Here is a 23,366-nt window from a genome sequence, read left to right as displayed (position 1 = left end):
TTCTAGTTGACCAGTAGCCATTACTTTAGGCCATCGGTCAACTAGTCATTTTAATGAAATTATCTAAATATATATATATTTTTGGTGCACCACCAGAGAAGAATTTGAGTCCTATGACTGAGCGAGAGTGTTCTGTAAACACCATGAGGAGGCTAACATTGTGCTATGTTACAGAGATTTACAAAATTACAGCATTTGGCATATAAATTTTAGACATTGAATGTATTGGAAACATCAGAAAGGAGAAGTGATTTACTAATAAACCTCAGCTTGACCTCTTGCAGAGTTTCAAGATTTTTTTCCTTTTGGATCAGCTAACCAATCTAAACTTGGTCCCCTCATAGAATAATATGTAGTCGACTATTAAGGACAGTCATAGATTATCAGTAGTGACAAACCCACAGAGACCTACTGCTCGGTTTCATTTTTTTGTGTCCTTCAACTTGTTTTCAGTGTAGAACCTGCAGATTTACTACTCTAGTTCTGTCTCACCTGCTTTCTGCTTCTGGTAAATGGAGAGTTAGTGAACATAGTGCAGCGTTTTAGTGAGCTGATATTTGGCTCAGGAGTCGGTGGAGACCAAAACAAAGCTAAAAGGAGGGAAACATGACTCTGTAATTTATTTTTAAAGCCACAATGTAACTTGTGTGTTTCTGTGTTTCAGCTTCAGCATATCGCAAACTCAAACACAGCATGGTAAAACTCTTTTGACTCCTTGATACAAAAAGAAAACTTACTCCAATTTAAGGGCTCTGAGATACAAGACACAAAATGTGCACAGCAAAATGAGTTAGTAAGATGAAGGAAAGACTGAAAAGCAACATTTGGTTGCGTGAAGAAAGACAACATCAGTTGTATTGAAATATTTCTGCAGCAGAAAGAATAATGTTGAACGAAAATCTAAAAAATGGGCCAATTATTACCACAACAGGAGGCAACACAACTAATATGTTTAACTATTTAACTGAGCACCACAAAGTTCTGTATGACAAATGCAAATCTGAATGGCATCCAAAGCAAAAAAAAAATATTCTGAACACCTTTGCCAATTATTCTAGGATGATTAATTCTTTCTAAATATAGTTACTCAAGTTATCTGGTGAAAATACCTGCATTTCTTCATATAGAAATACACATCACAAACAAACAATGTCAGTTTTTTTCCAATATGGCGCAGCTCTGTGTGACATATGACTACCTTTGTTGTTATCTTTTTGTGACATGTTTGTTTCAGACGTTGTGAGTCAGAAGTCGTAAGCCTTGTTCTCACACGCCTCTTGTTCAGCGTCGCCTGAGGGGAGCGATTTAAATATCTGTTAGATTGGTGCTTGCAAGTGTTCTTGGAGAAGTTTCACAGGTGTAAAAATGATGCCCCCCAACAAGCCAGAGGGGAACCGAACCCCCGAATGACCTCGCTGAAATTAATTGCCGACTGACAGCGTATCATAGGCGCTTGGGGATTTGCTTACGTTGGGCTCCGTCCAGTTTGTGTCTCCGTAATCAGTGTTTATACATGCGAGACTTCAGCATCGGCGTTTGAGTCGCAGATGTGAGAAGCTGTTTGGTTGATGGAACAAAGTTGCTCCTTGTCAAATCAGTTGAAATTTGCTTTACACCAGATGGGATGTTTTTCATACCAGTGCGGCAAGAGAGGCTTTTTATTTAGGAATCTGGAAAGATATTGGAAACAGCAGTTAGCATTGGCAAGTTTAAGGAGTTTTCTGTGTATTTATCTTGGAGATAGAAATTGTAATCACCAATGCAAAAAAAACAAAAAACAAAAAACAAAAAAAAAACGCTGAAATGTAAAAATGCATGCATGAGAAACAGAAACAGAGAAAAAACATTACAGTCAGAACCACATGGGAAACAACTTTTGGAGGAAAAGTCGACTCATAACACCTGTAGAAGAGATTTCCACACGTTAACTTGCTCAGGTTTTGTTGTACAACGAACATGTAACATTTAAACCCAGCTGGGCCTGTTTGTTCTGCTGCTGCCTCGCTGTTGTCAAATGGCTTTCAACAAGTGCAGAAACTGTCTTTATCAAGCAACTTTATCAGAAGAAATATTCCTCCTCTTGTACTTTTCCACTACTTTTACCTCTTTCCTCTGCAGTAATTCTTCTCTCTTTGAGAATTAAAGCTTAAAGCAGGGGTGTCAAATTCATCTTAGTTCAGGTTCCACATTCAGCCCAGTTTGATCTCCAGTGGACCGGACCAGTAAAATCACAGCATAATAACCTGTAAATAAAGACAACTTCAAATTTTTCCTTTGTTTTAGTGCAAAAAAAGTACACTCTGACAATGTTCACATTTAAGGAATTATCTTTTTACAGAACATTGTGAACAACCTGAAATTTCTTAAGAGAAATAAATGTAATTTCATTTACACATTACAACTTACAGATCACAGTGTATCTACAAAATGATACAAAACATTTAATCACAGGTATCTGGAACGGAATGATATAATATTTTAATTTATGATCAAAACAACAAAAGTCAGCCACAAAAAGACAAAAAACTGCAATAACAAGGCACAATACGACAAAAAATGAGAGAAACGACACGAAATAAAACAAAAAAAGAGACAAAACATTAGACAGATTAGAAAACAACAAAAAAATGGACAAACGACAAAAATTAGACAAAAAATGACAAAAGCGAGAAACAAAACAACAAAAAATAGACCAATAACACAAGCAAGACAAAAAAAATACAAAACGACAAAAACCCTACACAAAACATCGAATAAAGCAAAACACAAAATGAAAAAAATTTTTAAAAATCAAGCGAGACAAAAAGGAAACACAAAATGACAAAAATGAGAAACAAAATGACAAAAGCATGAGACAAACGACAAAAGTCAGACAAAAAAACAACAAAAACAAGGCAAAATATTACAAAAATTAAGCACAAAATGACAAAAGAACAATGAACAATCTCGTATTTTACTTCATGATGAACTTGTTATAGTCTAGAAATGATTTTAAATTTATAGTTTAATAGTTCTCTGGAATTTTTACACGTTTCAAAGTTGGCCGCATGTTTGACACCCCTGGCTTAAAGCATCATATTCTTTCTCTTCAGCTTCACCGAGCCTCTAAGTTAGTGGTGAAACTCATATCTGCTGCTCGCTTTACTAGTCCGACGGTTTACTCCATTATTAATCCTCCTGTTTATCTGTGTGTGTACAGTAAGTAATGGTGGATCCATGTATCACAGTGGGTTAATCAGGCTTTAACACAGCCGTGGTTAAGGCGTTTACTCCGACTGTGGACGTCCATCATAAAATTGTACGTGGCCGTAATACATTAGAATAGTGGTGTAGGTTAAATTATAATGCACATGAACACATAGTGGACAACAAAGCCTCTTACTCTGATGCACACGTACAGACTGACAGCTCTGTGCTCACTGTGCATCTTTCTAAATCTCATTTCAAAACTTACTTTCATGCTCTCATAATAGCCATTACAGTAAACAGGACAGAATAGAGCTGCATTATAGCAACTAATTTTGTTTACTGTCATTTTAGAAATTTGACTGCGGCAGCTATGAAACAAGAAAAGCACTCAGAGAGCACGATACTCCGCCAAGGATTAAAAAAAGTTCTCTACAATAGCTTAGAAGGGTTCCAAAAATTACTAAAAACATGTTCAAAATGATTCCAATTTGACCTCATAAAATAATTGTGTTCTCTAATTGTTGTCAAAATGTGTCAAAAATGACCCCAAAAAATATGCAAAATAACTAGAAATGACAAAAATTTGTCCAGAACTCGCTCAAAAAAATCCTCCTTAACTGTTCAAAACCCTGTCCAAAATGAGTTAATGGGCTAGGATGCCAGAGAAGGGTTAAAAAAAATCCAGAAAATGTGTCAAAATGACTTTAAAATGTCTTCAGACTATTACAATTTTCTTTAAAAAGTAGGAATTATTCACAGCTACAGTTTTATAAACGTTTGCGGTCTGCAGCGGTGGATTTGTAGTAGGATCACAATCATGTGATCATCAGCAGGCAGCTGATGTAGTGTTCACTTGTTGTCATGGTTACAGTGATGCCGTGCCGCTATCTGGCAAATCTGGCTCATCCAAATCCATTAGTCTGTTTTTGAGTAAGGTTGTGCACAGACGGACAGATTCACAGACGGACAAACGTACGCCGATCATCACATCGTCTTTGGCAGAGTAATAAATTCAGTCAGAACAGAAAAGACAGTTTGACATTTACCAAATAACACACCTCTTATTACCTGGATTTGTGCTGCTGCAGCCAAAAAAACAGTCAGCAGGTTTGAAAGGCAAGTTGTCTTTAAAAATCCGCCAAAATTACACCATTTAGCAGAGTGTGAAACTGTAAAAATAGGAATAATTGTCAGATTTTTAACTTTCCGACAGTCCCTGAACTACTCGCCTGTGAGAAATTGCTCCTTCTGGAAAAAACAAAAACAAACGTAAGCATAAAATTATATTTTACATGTCTCATTTTTAAAAAGATATATAAAAATGAACTGTTTGCATTAATTATACTCTGCAATAAAACTAAAAAGTGTATGCTTAGTGATGCACACAAGAATCCATTATCAACTCAGCTATGACAGACAGTCACATGACAAAAAATCTGGAGCTTTTCAGCTGAACTGCAGGCTGTGTTTACACAAGTCTAGAAACAAATTACAAATGTAAGTAGTAAAATATTAATCGTATGTCTGCATTTTTTTTCTGCATATTTTGCAGTATTGGTGACACCTGTGAGCACTTGGAAACACATTGTAGATGTTGATTCCAGGTCATTTAAGTTTTTTAGGAAATTAATAATGAAAGGAATTCAACTTTCAACAAGTTTTTTTTCTTCTTTATGATGTATAATAATATAACTTTGTTATTTTGCACAAATTTCTCGTTTGAGTTCTCTTTCTGTCTTGCCATGCTTGTGCTAGACTTTATATTGTGGTGAAAAATGAGCCCACAGTGAATAAAAAGGAATAGAAAGTGACTTTCTGGGTTGTGAGGGTTAACAGAGCTCTGCTGGGGGGTGTGATAGTATGATGGCTCTCTGGGCAGAGGAAGTCTAAAGAGTCGGTTCCTTGCAACTCCATCCTGACGCTAACAACTTGTATTCACCAAAGGGAGGGTGTGATACATCACAGAGGACTGCCCACCTTTTCCCATCACTCCAGACTCAGCAGCAGCATCACTGTGTTTTTGTTGACCCACAATCCTGCTCTGTATATTAACTACCTTACTGCTTATTAACCACAGGCAGTGAAAAGTCCCTCAGAATAAAGCGGAAATTTTCAAAAATGAACAATCAAACAAGAGCCATTCAACATCTATCCACTCCAAACTGTCGAAGCTTTTGCATGAAGTAAAATCCTTGCTTCTCTCTCCTGTAAATTATCATTATTTATCATTTAGCATTCCGAGATATTTATATTCAGCTCCCACTTCAATGAAGACACTTTAGATAGTTATTTGTTGATGTGTTTTCCCTCCCCCTCAGAAATCAAACATCATTGGCTCGAGTTGAAGGTTATTTTTTTTTGTTAACAATTTCAGTAGAAAAAAAAGAGGAGGAAGAAAGAATGAGACCACAATCAACTATTTCTCTGTGCTTTCCGACTCTCCAACCCTGTCCGTGGCACTCAGCCCCAAAGCTCATTTAGATTCCTACTGAAGATCTTAACCTTTAACAGCAGCTTACAAATACAGTGTTTCATGTTTTAAAAAGGCTAAGTGATTCCTGGAAACAGCTGGACATGGTGGTTTTTAGCAAACATTACTCCAACTGAAGGAAATAGTACATTTGTTGGAGAGTATTACCCAGTGCAGCAATATCGCTCAGACTTTTAATAGTTTCTGGACAACACTGGAGCTCCGTGACACAGAGGAATACGATATAGCTTTGTACGTACACACACACATTGTTTATTATCGCATGAATTCATTGTTGTTTTTCTTATTTGTTGTTGACAATACAAAAAAATCCACCAGCTTGAAAGGAAGAAATTCCCATTTTGGGACGTATGCTTGATAGAAGTGTGCTGCTTTTTTCATGTCTGTCCATTAATTATGTAGCAGCTGGTTAGCTTAGCTTGACGTGAACTCTGGGAAAGCAGCTCTGTTCAAAGGTAGAGAAAATGTGAAGCACTTCTAGAGCTCATCAGTACCATATTTGTTTAACATAAAGCGCAAAAGCTACAACGAAGGTTTGTTTTAAAGAACCCCTGCTATGCTCTTGTGGTTTTCCTGTATTCAAATATAGCTTTTTGTGCAGCTAAAATGTAAGCAAACTTACAAAACCCCAAGTTCATGCCAAATAAAGTTGTTCTTTCCCATAAAAACCTAGTTTCTTGCCTGAAATGCCTCATTTAAAGTTCAGGCTTTTCTTCTGTCACTTGTGATGTCACCATGTGACACATTTGCATAACGCCTGCCAGCAGTTACTTTGGTCTTGACCTCAGACAAAGAATAAGCAGCTTAATCGCATTTTTTCAGCCACTTTTGCTAAAACTATATTGCTATACTCAGTATATCACAAACGCAGCCCAGCTGACCAATCAGAGCAGACTGGGAGGAGCTAAAATGAAGCATTTCAAACAGAAGATGCAAAGAGTTGCAGCAACAATGTGTAGTATTAGAGAAATTATGTTTTTTGAACATTAAAGCATGCAGTTATACTCTGGTAGATGCCATAAATAAAATCATGGAACTGCAAATGTGCATCATATAGGCTCTTTAAGATGAATTAAACAAGTAAGATGTAACCTGCTGAGAGTGACAGGAGTTGTTCTCAACATTCTGATCCAACTTTTGGCGAGAAAGCAAATCGGCTTTCTTCCCATTTTGCCAAACAGTTTTTTAAATGCAAAAGTGTGAGTAACAACTGATTCATTTTCCAGAGTAGAAAAGGGAGGGATTGGTATAAACAATACAGACAATGTTTTAGTATTTTAGAGCACGTTAAGCCTTGATGCTCGGTGCATGCGGTGATTTGTGTGACGGTTAAATGCGATAGATGGGATGATAGCAGAGCCAGGAATGCAGTAGCACAAGTGTAGTGTTACTAGCAGGGGTCAGTGGCAGCAGGACTTTTTAATATCTCCCATTTCCAAGGGAGACCAGCCCCCACAGCTTATATAACACAGGAAACAGATGTTTGCAACACACAATCATCCCTCTCACGCTCTCACTCTCACTCCCCCCCCCTGCCTTTGTCTACTCTTTCTTCCCCTTTTGTCTTTCACTCACATCATGATGTGTCCCCTGCAAGTTCCAGTTTACATGCATGTTTCCTGCATCGTTTGAATACCTGCTCAGTGCTCCATGCAAGCGTGAAAAGCTGCTTTCTTAATTCTTAATCCACTGCTTAAACTTGCAATTTTAAAAAATCTATCGCTAGTCAGTTATAATTTCATATTTGAGATGTTTCTCCAGGGGTTAACCTTCCGAGCTGTGGATTATTTGTTGTGTAATCCCGCTCTTTAGCTGTGAACGCTGCAGTTATGTGACAGTTATGTGACTGTTTTCCAGATGGATCGCAAATAAACACGCCAAAAAAAAAAAAAAAAAGTAGATCATCCGGGTAGATGGGAACAAAGGATGGCGAGGAGAGGAAACAGTATAAATAGAGATCACAGACAGCCTCAGGTGGATGTCAGGGAGGGCGAGCTTCCATCACCTGCTTTAATGCGAGTCGTCGAGGTGACGTATTTTTTAAAATCTGCGTCACATCGAGTCAAACTTTCAAACTCATTTCTAACCTCGTAAACTTTCTGGGATAATTTGAGACGCGCAGAGAAGAAAAAAAAAGAAGTCCATTTTGCTTTCTCCCGAGCTTGGATGATGCCTGTTGCCAAGGCGACCGCTATAACCCAGGTGACGGACCCTTCCTGTGAGATGCGCCCTGTGATTGGCCTATCGACCGAGAAGGATGGGAGGGGGCGCCGGGGGGGTTCTGAGGAGTGAGCGTTTTGATTGGCCGGAAGGTTGGCAGAGGCAGGAGCCCCGGCAGACAGAGATTCTGGAGAGAGAGCATTGATTTAATCGGCTGGCAAGCGGGCAGACAGTAGGCGCACAAACACACACACACACAAACGCTGCCGGGCTGGAGGTGCAAGGGGAAATTTGGCCCAGTGGGGGTCACCTCTGTGGGAGCGAGTGTATGTGTGTGTAATATCATGCTCTCCAGGAGAGGCGTTGCTGGCAGTAATAGAAGCACTCCCAGGAGCACACCACGCTGGGTAATATCACACTCCCCAGGGAACTCGCCATACACACATTCACCCACACACACACACACACACACACACACACACACACACACACACACTGCAAAACACAGCACATATGGCCCCTGTTCAACACGACTGACATACTAATGCAAAGATCCAGACAAGGAGGGTGGAGGAGGGGGGGTACGAAACACAGATCAACAGTGCGCACACATCCGATTAGCTTCTTGCATTCCTACAAGGTCAGAAGCTGCAGCGGGTCACGGCACACTTTTTGACTGATTCACTGGACATCCGGAGACATGAGGAATCCTCAGAGGATCTCACTCAGGAGCAGTGTTGTGTTGTTGTATGGATGTCAAGGAATTTATAACAGCCAAACGTCAAGAAGAGCAGCGTTCACAAAGTGCTTCGACGGTTAAAACATGCAACACAGACAATCAGATCTAGGAGACAAGTCGGAGCAGTCAGTTAAAATAGTAAAAATGATAATAAATTAAATTAATAATTGGCTAGATTAGCAATCATAACAAACAAAGGAACTAGGCAGTTTTAAAAACTAAAGAAAAAGATTGAGGGATTTTTTTTTTTTTTTAAGTTATTTTTTTGGCCATTTTTTTCTTTATTTGGCAGGGTCACCCACTCAACCTGTCTGGGCGCCCGATTGAGGGTTAAAGTTAGAAATTAAAAATCAAAAATCAGAGAGACGACATCAGACCAATGAACCAGGGAGCTAAAAGTGAAATAAAACAAGAGAGAACATCTAAAATAAACAGGACATAATACAAAATGGAATGCTATAACTAAGTAAAGCTAAAAGTAAACCTCACATAAAAGCAAGCAAGGTTTTCAAAAGTGATTTAAAAGAAGTTACTGACTCTGCAAGGATGGAGAACGCCATCAGAACTCCTCAACCATGACTGGTTTGATTCTGATTCACAGGACATCACATATTCATACTTCTGAGATTTTGAGTTGTTTTAATGTTAAATTCTGCTCTGTATGTGTTTAATGTCATATTGCTGTAGTATAAAAACACACTTTTCCCTAAAAAAGTTTTCACGTGTCTTTATACTACAATCACTATGAAACATTCACTCCTTTTCAATACTAGTCTGACTTCTAGCATCGACTGGCTACACGTTTGTTGAATTAGGCAAGTCACTTTAAAGGGGTTAATACATATGCAATCATTTACTTTATATTTTTGATTAATTGATGTTGCTTTGTAGAAATCTGTTTTCACTTTGACATTGAAGAGTCTTTTTTTGGGTAAATTCTTGTCAGAAAAGCCAAATTAAATCAACCAGGATTCAGTGTTGAAAAGCAATAAAAGAGGAAAATGTTTTACGTGGAATAAATAGGGATGACCAACTCAACTATCAACCTGGCAGATTATTAGATTTGATATTTAACATATTTCTGAATATCAGTCAAAAAAAAATCTATCCACATGAAGGATAAATGTTGAAAAGTTCTCTTTTGACTTAACAGCGTGTATAACACATAGAAACACAGGTATGTCAATAAACTTTCTCTTTGAAATGTGTGTTTTTTCAAAATTTTGACACTAAGATTTGTTCTTAGATTGTTGTCCTTGATATTCATAATCATTGTCAGCCCTGAAAATACCAACCAACGTGTTTCACTGAACTCTAAAAACAAAATTAAGCTAATAGAAATAATGCAACAGTTTGAATCATTCTTTTTGAGTTATGACAACTTCTAATAAAAGTGTGTTCCGCTGGTCACTTTCAGATTAACCTTAACTAGCAAGGGTATTTTTCTTATTTTATTGTATTTTTAATTGATTGCTCATAAAAGTCAAGTTTTTCCACCTCATTTGAAGGGAATGTTTTGAAGAAAAGTGTTGTACTTCACATGTTGACAGCTGTTTATTAAAGTAGGTTCTTCCTACTGGGTTTTCTTCTGCAGTTTTTAGCTTTTTCACATCTTTGTTCATGTAGGAGTTTTTAAAAAAATCATCAACTGAACAACAAAATTGTTAGGCAGTCTTTTTGTTTGTTTGTTTGTCTTTCTTTAACTCCAGTTGTGTATGTGAACACAGACCATATTGGTGTGGGAAGTGTCACCTTGAAATGTCCTTTATGTTGTATTTTTCAGCCTATAGGTTCTCTAACATTCCATCTTAACCATGTGAATTTATCCAGATGTTTTAATTTGTGAAAAAAAATGAACATATCGAGCCAATTTTATGATGTTGGTACAACTTGAACTACATTTTATTCTAGAAATTTGAGTCTAAATTACACACAATATGAAATAGATACAATTAACAACATTATTATGTCACAGCAACTTATCAAAGCTACTTAAAAGGCTCACCGAGATCAATAAATTAGATTTTTCTTCTTGCAACCATGCATTTAATTAAGTTGCGTAGCTGAGTGGTTCCCAACCTTGGGCTCTGGGCTTGAATTAAATTTTGCAACTTCTCACTCCCAGGGTTACTTGCAACCTTAATAATAACAGCTATTTATCTCATTTCTTCTGAATTAACCACGCTTGAACTTAGGAGCGCTGCATACATTTCCTCAGCTGGTTCAGAAACACCTTTTAAGGGCGGCTGGGATTCATATTCCTGTACATGGACACATATGGCCTGAACTGTGGATCCCCACTTTGAATTCCAGCCGAGGACCATTTGTGTCATTCCGTTGCTCTCTCTGCCGAATTTACTGCTGTTTTCTCTGCTGTCCTTTTTAAAATAAAGGCAAAAATGTCCAACAATAGACATTCATACAAAAGAGGAGCTTACTGTGGTCACAGTAGACATGATTTAGAGTTGCTTTTTGATTAAAAGTTAAATTTAATAAGGTGTTACTAGCAAATTAAACATCCTATCAATTCAACCTGATGTATATATTCATAAATCACACGTGTTCTTTGATACCTCTAGTTGTATTCGTGCAATAATAGTGTGATTAGCCCAGAGGTATCAAACTCTTTTTAGTTCAGGTTCCACATTCAGCCCAATTTGATCTCAAGTGGACCGGACGCAGAAAATCACAACCAATAAATAATAATTCCAAATTTTTCCTTTGTTTTAGTGCAAAAAAGTACATTCTGAAAATGTTCACATTTAAAGAACTATCTTTTCGCAAAACATGATGAACAACCTGAAATTTCAACAACATTCAGCCTCAGTTTATCATTTCCACATTACAACTTCCAGATTACAGAGTGTCTACAAAGGCACAAAACATTTAGTTACAGGTATCTGGAACTGAATGATATAGTATTATACTTTTAAAAAGACAAAAAATAACATACAGCACAAAATATTACAAAAATGAGACAAATGACACGAAAGTAAACAAAACAGAGACAAAAAATTATACAAAAAAGTTACAAAGCATCAAAAAAAAATGGAAAAACGACACAAATGAGACAAAAAATGACAAAAGCGTGAAACAACAAAAACGATACACAAAACAATAAATAAAGCAAAATACAACATGACAAAAATGAGACAAAAAACACAAGCGAGACAGAAAGGAAACAAAACGACAAAAATGTGAGACAAAGGTTAAAAATCAGACGGAAAAAAGATAAAACAACAGCAAAAACCACACAAAATATTGCAAAAATGACACACAGAAGAACAATGAACAATCCAGTATTTTACTTTATGATCAAAACAACTTGTCATGGTCTAGAAATTATTTTAAATTTATAGTTTTACAAATTAACAATTTGCAGTTGATGTCGTCTCTGTAATTTTTACACTTTACAAAATCATCCTGCGGGCCGGATTGGACCCTCTGGTGGGCCGATTTTGGCCCGCGGGCTGCGTGTTTGACACCCCTGGATAAGCCACAACATTAAAACTGATGCAGTGTTCTGCTGGGAAACTTTGGGTTCTGGATTCATGATGTTTGGAAAATTACTTTGACACGTACCACCCACCTGAATCTGTAAACTGCAGATCAAGCACAGCCGAGCAGGACAATGCACCATGCAACCCTGCAGAAAACTGCTCAGAAATGGCTCAAGGAACACGACCAGGAGCCCAGGATACTGCTAATGAGATCAAGCATAGTTGAGATGCACTGGAACAAACCCATAAATCCAAAAGAAGTCAACGTCCCACCACATAATACCTCCACAGAGCTATTTTTGCAGAAGATCTGCACGATATTAATCAGGTGGGTTTAATGTTGTGGCTGAATGTTGTAGATCAAAGTGTTCACAAGATGATTAAGAAAGCAGAAGAATATCGTATCCATGTCGTGATAACAGCATGTCTGGGTACCACTAAAGATAAATCAGTATTTTGTCTGATTATAAATGCATTAGTAGGGTATTACAGGCAGTATGGTCATATTTCTCATCCACTTCAATGCAAAACGCGCACCAGGTTTTTGAATTTGTCCCCAATTAATGCTAACGTGCACGGCTCCGGCACGGCTGACATTTCCCTCTTAATAGATTCCTTGTCGTTTTTGCGGGAATCAGAAGTCAACAGTCTTGACATCTCCCCACCCCGTAGCCTGTACCTATATCACGTTACAGAGCACTACAAAGTGAGCCCAACGCCAAGCGAGACGACTTTAATTTCGTATTTACTCTCTCTCTGTCTCCCTTTTCATGCCAGTCTGTGCTCAAACCCCCCGATTTTTCCACGTTCAGATGACAAGGCAGATGAAAGCGCAGAGAGAGAGAGAGATAGAGACGGGGAGTGTGTTTTCACGACGGCCTCTCTCTATAATCTATAGGCTGGTTTCACTCCGATTGGGAGCCGACAGCTTCATTAGGTGAGGGGGAAGCTGCTTTGATCTAAAAATACACACCATCATTGCCTCTGGAGTGGAAAAAGTTAAAGAGTTTCCCTGTGTCTTAATCAGAAAGAAGCTTCGTATTATATTTTTTTCCAAGGAGAGGCAGAGGATTGGAAAATACTGAGCAAAGTGGCGTCGTATTAATTCCCATTCCTCCGAGTGTTATCTTCCTCGGGAATATGGGAATGTTTGTACCGATGATGGTTTTTTTTGGGGAGCAGGAGCGAGGCAGTAATCTATCAGTGTTTGAGCCGGCAGATGCACAGCAATGTTGTTTTTCTCAAGGTCTTTTTGCTCAGCGGGAATGCAGAATTGATGTGTGCACAGGTGGTTTGGTAAATAAGAACCCAGCACAAGGTCTGGTCTGGATTTTGAGCTGGTATTTGGGCTCAGGTCAGCGTTTGTGATGAACTTTGAGGGGTGTCCACTAACAAATCTATCTGTCTGTCCCCCTTTACAGAGCATAGGCAAAGGCTCTCTGTGGTCCATAGATCCGGAGTATAGGCACAACCTGATCCAGGCGCTGAAGAAGACGCCGTATCATCCCTACTCGCCCGGCCTGGCCACCCCCTCCACCTCCCCGCCCACCCTACCACAGACATTTCACCACAGGTAAGATGGACTTCGATTATCTGGATGGTTTGCTGTGGAGAACCCGTTCCCAGGAAGAGCATATGGATATAAAAATGCAGGATACAGATACAGATAGAAGCTACAGGACAGAGCTGGCTTCTGGCATGTCTAGCAGATAAACAGAACTCTGCTTCACTTCCATTTTTTGCCACATTCCTGCTAATATCACAGTTTTTGCATCAAAATGAGACTTAAAATCTTCACCTGAATCAGTGAAGCCTAGATCAGGGGTGTCCGACATGTGGTCCGTGGGCCAAAAGCGGTCCAATGCATTTAACTGCATTGTTTGCATCTAACTTCACACTGTCTTTACTTCAGTTACAATCTGTGCTGCTTCGATAGATTCAAAAATTGTTTGGATTATGTTATTTTTATTCAGTTGAGATAATCGTGACAGATATTTCTTTTTTGGCAATATATCAAATTTTATATGGAAATCTGTGTTCAAGAAATCACTTTCCATTAAGTTCCCCATTACAAAAACACCTCTGCAGGAAGTGTGTTAATTCCAGATCACATGACCTGCTCATTTTGTTGCTCTGTGGTCATTTTATTTCTTTTTTTTGATAATTTTCAGTCCGTTTTGTGGACATTTTAGATCTTTTTGTGGTCATTTTGTGCCTTTTTGTGGCTGTTTTCAGTCTGTTTGTGATCATTTTAGGTCTTTTTGTGGTCATTTTGCAATTTTTTGCAGTTATTTTGTGTGTCTCTCGACATTTTGTGCGTTTATATGATAATTGTCTGTCTCACTGAGTCATTTTGTGTTTTTCTGTCCTAATTTTGTGTCATTTTTTGTCATTTTGTGTGTTTATGCGATCATGTATCTTTTGATGTTTGTTTTGTGTGTGTTTGAGCTCATTTTGTTTCTTTTTTGGTCATTTTCAGACTCTTGTAGGTTATTTTGATACATTTTATGGCCGTTTTCAGTCCGTTTGTGGTCGTTTTGTCTCTCTTTATGATAATTTTGTGTCTCATTGAGTCATTTTGTGTCTTTCTGTGGACATTTTGTGTCATTTCATGCAAAATAACAAATTGTATTTTGTTTGGTTATAGGCGGCCATGTTGATTTTAGGCCTGAAAACAGCAAAAATGTCAACTATGTTACTAAAAGTCCCAATATTATATATAGACCCTGTTGAACACACCTAGTTTGTAGAGGTTATAAAACATCTATAACATGTAGAGCTGCAGTGTTTTCTCCAGGATTGTAAATTGGAAGCACCTGTTAGCACTTGGAAAAATGTTGTACACGCTGATTGCACTTTTTTCAATTTTTGTAAAACAAATAACCAAAAAAATATATAAACGTTTGTGTGTTTTATGGCATTGTAACTGGGTCATCCTGCACAACTTACGTTGTGAGTTTTTCTCTGCCTCTAGCTATGGTTGTACCGTTTCTATAGTGGTGCAGGACTTTATGTTGGGGTAAAAAATTAACCTACAGTGACTGAAAATGTGCCCAGAGACTGCTCATGGTTCAGACGGTTACGAGAGTTTGCTGAATCAAGGTTTGTTTCTTCTCTCTGTTGTTACAATGTGTGACTAGAAAACACTGAAATGTGATTGCAGTTTTCAGCTGAGTGATGCGACTCTTCACATTCCAAGCTCATATATCTGCATGAAATGTGTAAACTGATGTAGTTGTATCTATACTCGGTTGCCTATTTTCTTTCACATTTTTCCCGCAAAGAGGCCGGCGTCGCTCACTTGTGGAGCTAAAAGAAATGAAAGGTCTCAGAGTAAACGGTCCCGAGACAAGTCCGTTCTTTGAATATTTATCTGGTGTAAGTGGATGTCGGAGTGATTCAAATAAAAGCGATCAAACGGGGGGCCAGTGTTCACATATAACATGAAAACCTCCATCGTCTCCCTCCATCTGTCGCTGTCTCTCCACCCACTCGCTGCAGGCCTTCTCCAGCTGACCTGCCCCGTCCTTTTCCTCAAATCTTTTTGCACGCTGTTTTCATGCAACAACACTTCTGCCCCTCCTCCCGTCTCCCTCCCCTTCAGGCACATCGCAGGTAAAAAGCACTGCTTGCCCTTTTTTTTTTTCATAATTTCCCACTTCCTCCCTCTCTCTCTCTCTCTCTCTACACTCGTTCCCTCCCTCCTGTCCTTCCCCCTCCTGTTTTGCCTTTTTTTCCTCCGGCTTCCTGCTCGCTCCTCTTGTCTCCTCTTTTAATATCCCACACACCCTCCCGCTCATCCTCAGGCATACATTACAACTAGTGGGGCACCCAGTACTCCATCTTCTTTATTTATCCCTGCTGTGATTTATCCCCTCTCTCTCTCCACTATTTTCACTCTCTCTCCATCACTTTATCATTCAATTAAATCCTGTTTTGTCTGCATTCACTTTATTCTCACAGCCGTCCAACATCCAACCTGTGCTGTTTCCTTCTGCATCCCTCACCTGACCTCTCCTCCACCTCTCCCTCCGCCAACATCTCGGTTTCTGGCTTTCCTGCCCATCCCTGTGGATATGCCAGAAAGAGGTATTATTAGTCCTCTTTCTTTCTTCCTCTTGCTCTGTCGTTCTCTTTTCCTACCACCACCAGGCAGCCCTCCACCACCGCCTCCACCCTGCTCCCCGGTTGATCCGGGCAGGTTGGCTTGCAGAGCCAGCGGACTGTGTAAGACAGAATAATTGGTTCACCATAAAATGTAAAAGTGTCATTTTGAACAATGAGGTATGGGGAAGTGGAACAAATTGGAGGCTGGATTGGGAACATGAGGGGGATGGTGGAGGTGGTGGAGGGGACGCAGCGAGGAGAGGCCGGAGTGTGGAGGGGAGGAGGAGGGGGTTCATTTGCATTGTGACACATGGTGGGAAACGAGGAAAGTGTTGGTGAGAGCGGAGCTGGAAGTCCCTCCTGATGCCTCACCTGGAGAACCTGCATTGTGTGTGCTTACACATTAGTGCACCGTGTAGTTCAGTTATTTAAGTATTTGATCTATAAAATGTTCCTCAAAGGGCCCCGATAATATGAGGTGACGTCTTTCAGCACCTAGTTTTTCCCTCAGGAACTTGCACTTTAGGACAGCCTGGACCTTTAAGTGGGTCAGTATATAATTGTGGGACTTTCTGTATCATAGTTGACATTTTTGCTGTTTTCAGGCCTAAAATCAACTATAACCAAACACCACATGGCATTTTTACAGAAAGATTCTTCTAAATATTATATATACAATTGAGTAAAATTGAAATTGAAAGTTATTACTAAAGATATTGTAGTAAACCTGTTGACTACTTTATATTAAATAAGTCAGAAAGCCTTGGAGTCTGGCCAGTCTTTTCTTCAGGAGGAAATGACATCATGTGGAGCAGGTCATGTGATCTGGAATTAACACACTTCCTGGAGAGGTGTTTTTGTAATGGGGAACTTAGTGGAAAGTTATTTCTCAGACACAGATACAATTTGTTATTTTCCATATAAAATGTGATATATTGCCAAAAAAGAAATATCTGTCATGATTATCTCAACTTAAAATAAAGAACACAATCCAAACAATTTCTGAATCAGCTCATTTTATTATAATTAGAAGGTGGTTGTTATTAAATTTGGATGGTTATTCAGTTGACATTGTAGTGATATCCAGTCATTTTTTATTAATATGTGATTGTTTCCATAATAAATAATGATGGAATTTGTAAAGACATGATCATAATGAACATAAAAACATTATTTTTTTTAATTGTAATAAAAATGTATGCATGAGTTTTCTCCGGGTACTCCGGCTTCCTCCCACAGTCCAAAAATATGCTGAGGTTAATTGATCATTCTAAATTGCCCGTAGGTGTGAATGTGAGAGTGATTGTTTGTCTCTGTATGTAGCCCTGTGACAGACTGGTGACCTGTCTAGGGTGTCCCCTGCCTTCACCTGAGTCAGCTGGGATAGACTCCAGCCCCCCATGACCCTAGTGAGGATTAAGCGGTGTATAGATAATGGATGGATGGATGTATGCATGATATATCCCATGCACTAAGTCCCTCAATTATTTATTGACCCGGACAACTTTTGAGTCATTTTGGACAAGTTTCTTGTCAATTTCAACAAATTTTATGTCAGTTTGGATTGTTTCTCGTCGTTTTGGATGATTTTTGTCTCTTTGGGATCATTTTTAAGTCTTTTAGGACAAATTTCATGTCATTCTGGACTAATTTTCCATAATTATGGATCATTTTCAAGTCATTCTGGATGGGTCAATATATAATTGCAGGACTTTTTGTAACATAGTTGACATTTTAGCGATATCCAGTCATTTTTTTTATTAATAAATGATTGTTTCCATCATAAATAATTATGGAATTTGTAAAGCACGATCATAATGAACATAAAAACATTAGTTTTTTTTTACCTTTTATAAAAATGTATGCAAGATATATCCCATGGACTTCAAAAGTCCCTCAATTATATTGAGCCATGCATGTTCCACCCGCAAGAACCACCAATGTAGAGCCTCTTTTAGCTCCATGTTCAGGGGAGAAAAAAAGTGACTTCTACTCCTGACAGGCCGGTCTGCTCTGGTTAAAGTCAGAGAAGACAAATGCTGATTGGCTAAACTCAGAAAAAAACTGCTCTCAGCACTTTTTTCTGAGCTCTCAATGTCCTCAACGAGTAGCATTCCTCTGCTCTTTTGGCTTCTTTAACATAAAAATCCATGGATCCTACACCGCAATGGAAACAGAAGAGCTGATATGGCTGATTAGTTGGTATTTCCTGCAGTGAAACAACCCAAACATATTTACACTTAATGATATAAATCTGAGAAAAGTAGCATATAGACAAGGTCCAACTGGAAAATATTGGGCATATTTCTATGAATAAATAAATTAAATAGTAATTATAATGCTGTAGTTGATGATTACCGTTCTGTCGACTTGGTTCAGTCCATTTAATGCTTTAATATTTAAAGCTGCATTTTCCGTTAATTTCTTTATGATACGATGTTCATCAGACTTGTACAAATGAGAAACTTTCTTGAAATTAAAAATCCATTCCAGTGAGTCTTTTATTGCCTTGTCAACAATAACAGTTTTGCAGTTATGAGCAGGAATTCTTTCAATTGCAACCTTTAATTTAAACCTTTTAAATCACAGTGCGTAGAGATTGCGCAATGTGTTATTAATGTCCATACCATGAAATCCATATGTACAGCCCTTTCACCTCTTCAGAAACATCATTCTGCTGGATCCACATCAGAAACTTTCTATAGACTTTAAACAACAGAGTTGAAGTATTTATATGCAGGATTATGCAAAAATCATCTGTAATGTGGGTTTTATGTTATAGTTATGAAAATGTTTATCTCAAATTTAGACTGATTTATACATTAATATCTTGGGTCTATTAGTATGAGCAATATGGAATTTATTTTTTCTTTTTTTTAGCCACTTGGTGATAAATATAGAGTAAAAATCTGGGTTCAAAAGATGAAGGATTATTATTACCCGTTACAGCTCTATGTAATATCTTGGCACAACAGGGGCCACTGTGGGCAGAAGGTCACAATTTGCAACTGCATTCATTTTCACTTTTTATGCTAAAAGATGAAAAACAAGTGAGAACCGCATGCAGCTTTTTAGATCACACAGCGTCAGAAAGTCATGGTTGATGGAACAAAAGTCCCGACTCAATCTTAATATTAGTTTCACAAAAAAACAAACTCAAGATCCACTTGCTGTCTTTTTCCATTGGTTCACACTGTTTTCATCGTAGTTATGATCAACTTTTCTCCATAAAAACAAGACAAGAAGTAGAAGTAGATCATGCTGATAAATTAACATTATGTTTGGTGCCCAGGTGTGAAAAACACGTCACTTCCTGTTTTTCCTGCATAAAATATCACAGTATCTTGTAGGAACACTGTAAAGATAAGATAAGCATCTAATAATCCCACAGCGAGGAAGTTTACAGCGTCATATCAGTTGAAAAATAGAAATAAACAACAGATTCTTCCATATGTAGGATTCCAGATACTGCACAGATTCCTACGAATGTGGAAAATAACATTTAAAGCGACCAGTTAGAGCTTTAAACATCCAATTTGAAGGCTTTAGTAGCATCTAGTGAATACCCCATTGGTCCATCATCGGTGTCAATTTTTGTAGCTCTTGGTGGAGTGAAGGATTCTGGGTTATGGAGACACGCTTCCATGTAGTCCTCCAACAAATCATGTGTCTTGATGCATGGATCGGATGCTGATCTATCTATCTATCTATCTATCTATCTATCTATCTATCTATCTATCTATCTATCTATCTATCTATCTATCTATCTATCTATCTATCTATCTATCTATCTATCTATCTATCTGATTGGTTGAACATTGGTTGATAGGGGAAAGGATCCTTTAGTTCTTCTCGTTTCTTGTAATTTCCCTCCACTACAATCCACCATCGCTGTGTTTCCATTAAATTTGAGTTAAACTTCTGAAATGTTGAAAAAATGTAAATGGGGCTTGTTTCCATTGACCATTAGGCTCTGAAGTGTTGTGAGAAGGTGGCTTTCTAGGCTATGTAGATGTATGTAAGTAGAAGAAGCTAGAAATAAATGCAACTGTTTGCCAGAAAAAGAATCTTTGGTCACTTTCAAGAGACTTCAGCAGTTGTTTTCAGTTGAGAAAGTTTTGAATGTTCCCTAAAGTCAGCTGGTATTGACCATTTTTGATGCTCTTTTGAGGTCAAAACAATGGAAAATGGTAGAAAAGGTCAAAAACCAAAACTGTTTTTCAAATTTGGGGAAAGGTTTCTTTTTAATTTTGTGGAATATTTCAAAATGTGTCTAGTAATATGGACACTTCTGGTTGTTTTCAGTATTTTTGCCACTACCCCCTAGTGTCTGCAGACAGCTACAACAGGTAGCAGTAAGATTCTGGACAATTAAGGTGACTAAAATACACTTGCTATTATTTTTCACCAACAAAATCGTAATTCTGACGAATATATGATATATAATGTAATAGGTGAAGGTTGTATTTGATGCTGTGTTGAGGTAATCCAGTGAGTCTCCAGGTGTAGGTCAAAGCACAATAAATCTTCTAATAAAAAACATACATAATACCACAAATACACAAATGTCCACGTTAGAATGCGGCATTAGCAGCTCCTTTTTATATCCTCGAGCTCATGTCCAATCAATATAACACGATATCTCTCTCAAGAGCCCTCGCTCTCAAGAATATTATGTTATGAAGTGTAATGACTGTGAACGGTTGCACAGCATGTCTATTATGTTAAGGTCAAGGACTGTCTCAAGCAGTTCTATACAACACGGGAGTGGAAAGACGACGACGGCGGCAGCGGAGAATGATGGAGATGGAGAGGGTAAGAAGTGGCAGAGCAGAGAGGAAAAGGAAGCAGGGTTTTTTTAGGGGGGGTTTGGAGGCTTCTTTGTCCTCTGCTGTTTGTCGCTCACACCTCCTGCGTTTTCCACTGGGCTGTAATAACTCACCGGTCGACCCCCACATGCGGCGTGTGTTGTGCATGTATTTCCAAATGGGTGTCTGACATATGCAACGGTGTGTCTGCAAAAAAAAAAAAAAAAAGGAGGGAAGGGAGAGAGGCATGCTGGGTAGGAGGTCAGCTCCATGGTGCATTCCTTCACACCCCATCAGCATCTGGATGAGAGGAAGAGGAGAGGGAAGGATGGATGGAAGGAGGGTGTCTCAAGGGGTTGGGGAGGAGCTTTTCTTTCTTTCTCTTTCTTTCTTTCTTTTTCCTGCTGGAGAAGAAGAATAAAAAGATGAGGGAGGATGGTGGATGGTGGATGTTAGCGGTGGCGGGGGAGGAGGAGGAGGGTTGCGGAAAAAACAGGCGTCTGCTACGAGTTTAGCCCCTCGCCCACTACACATTAAATGCACAGGGTTGCCTTGGCAACGGGAACGCCGCCATGGCAACACATGTAGTATAAGTCAGGTGCTGTCGCGCTGTGAAGCCATTTGTTGAGGGGAAGAGTGAGGAGGGGAGGGGAGAATGAGATGGGCAGGATGGGGGGAGGTGGCGGTGGAGGGGGGTAGGGAAAACAGACAGGCTGTTAGCGCAGGAAAAATATGTTATCGCCGTGGCAACGCAATGTGGCAACTCTCCATGGCAACAGCAGGTGGCTCAGGGCTGAAATTTGCGTTCGCTGCTTTTGCTTTCACTCTCAGTGTGTGTGTGTGTGTGTGTGTGTGTGTGTGTGTGTGTGTGTGTGTGTGTGTGTGTGTGTGTGTGTGTGTGTGTGCGTGTGTGTGTGTCCATCCTTCCCCTCCACCTCCTCCTTCCTGCATCTGGCGAGAGGTGAGATCACAAGTGCACACAAATCCATCTCATTCAGCAGCTTAGCCGAACATAAAACACAAACTGGCGTTACAGAAGTCCGTCCCCCAGGTGTTTTCTGTCCTGTTTGTGCACACATAACCCAGACCTGCGTTGTTTGAGAACAGCCTGTCTGGCTTTAAAAAAAAAAAAACAGGAGCAGTCAGACGTGCCGTCTAATGGGGAGCTAAAGACCACTCAACCTGGAAAAGCTCTCCCAGCCTCTTTCCCCTCTATCGCTCCATCTTCCCCCCCTCTTTAAAATGACGGCTCCAGCAGCAGGACTGTGTCTATTGTCTTCTCCTGTGCGGTGTGTGGAAGTGTGAGTGAAGATATCTCCGTCTATGTGAGAAATGCCGTCATTACCTCCCTCATTAGTGGTGCAATGATCACCTAAAGTGAGTGTGTGCTTCCTCCCAGTGTGTGCGGTTGTGTGTTAGCGTGCCACACTGTATGTACACAAGCGGCGTTAAATGCGTGTTGATTTTTTGCAAGCTTTTTTTTTTTGTTGAATGTGTATGAATGGACCAGTGGCGGGCGGGCGGGTGGTGGGGGGTTGTCATGAGAAATTACCCCCATGGACTACAGCGTTGAGGCTGTAATTCTCCGAGGTAATCACAGGGAATAATGGCAACAGTGGGACACCCGGGAATCTAATCACTATAATCAGAAGCGCTGGCTTATGGGCTCAAATTCCTGCCTTTGCTATCTGCCTCATGATGAAGCCGGCTGGGCTGGTTGGCGGCTGCGACATGATCAAATGATTGACCAGTTTTCTGTCTTTCTCCCTCCCCATCCCTTCTTCTTTTTCTTTCCTTTCTAGTCCTCCATTGTGGTCGGGGAGTCCCCTCTTCAGAAAGAACGGAGGAGTTCTCCTACAAGGTATCGTTTCACCTCTGCAAAGTCTTGTCTGATCTCCCGCCTCCTTCTTTCTTTCTTTCTGTCTTTCTTTCTTTCTGTCTTTCTTTCTTTCTGTCTTTCTTTCTTTCTTTCTTTCTTTCTTTCTTTCTTTCTTTCTTTCTGTCTTTCTTTCTTTCTTTCTTTCTTTCTTTCTTTCTTTCTTTCTTTCTTTCTTTCTTTCTTTCTTTCTTTCTTTCTTTCTTTCTTTCTTTCTTTCCGTCTCGCCCTCCCTCTCCTCCTCGGATGTGCCAACTCCAATCATCTCAATTCCAAATCCCTCTTTTTAGAAGCGCACCTTGAGAATACCGAGCGCTGAGTTCTGACACTTGGCTCGGCTCCAAAAGGAGGAATGCTTCTTCTTTTTTTTTTTCTTTTTTTTTTCCACCGAGGCGTATTTGAAAGTTTGGTAAGAAAAAAGGAAGTGATAGAGACACAGCGAGCGAGAGAGAACGAATCAGAGCCTGGGGAGCAAAAAACCCCCCTCGCCTCCTTT

At 39.3% G+C, this 23,366-nt stretch overlaps 1 protein-coding gene across 1 annotated transcript in view; it reads left to right on the top strand.

Moving 5' to 3' along the window:
• ches1 (checkpoint suppressor 1) overlaps window positions 1–23,366 on the top strand; it is an 82,133-nt gene that overhangs the window by 42,961 nt on the left and 15,806 nt on the right. Inside the window, exons 3-4 of the mRNA XM_023266485.3 lie at window positions 13,501–13,652; window positions 22,797–22,855. Of these exons, the coding sequence (XP_023122253.1) occupies window positions 13,501–13,652; window positions 22,797–22,855 (211 nt within the window). The remainder of the gene's footprint in view (window positions 1–13,500; window positions 13,653–22,796; window positions 22,856–23,366) is intronic.

This window comes from Amphiprion ocellaris, chromosome 12, assembly GCF_022539595.1.
Source record: "Amphiprion ocellaris isolate individual 3 ecotype Okinawa chromosome 12, ASM2253959v1, whole genome shotgun sequence".
Taxonomy (NCBI): Eukaryota; Metazoa; Chordata; class Actinopteri; family Pomacentridae; genus Amphiprion; species Amphiprion ocellaris.
The sequence above is the reverse complement of the archived record's forward strand: the minus strand, read 5'-3'. Positions and strand labels throughout refer to the sequence as shown.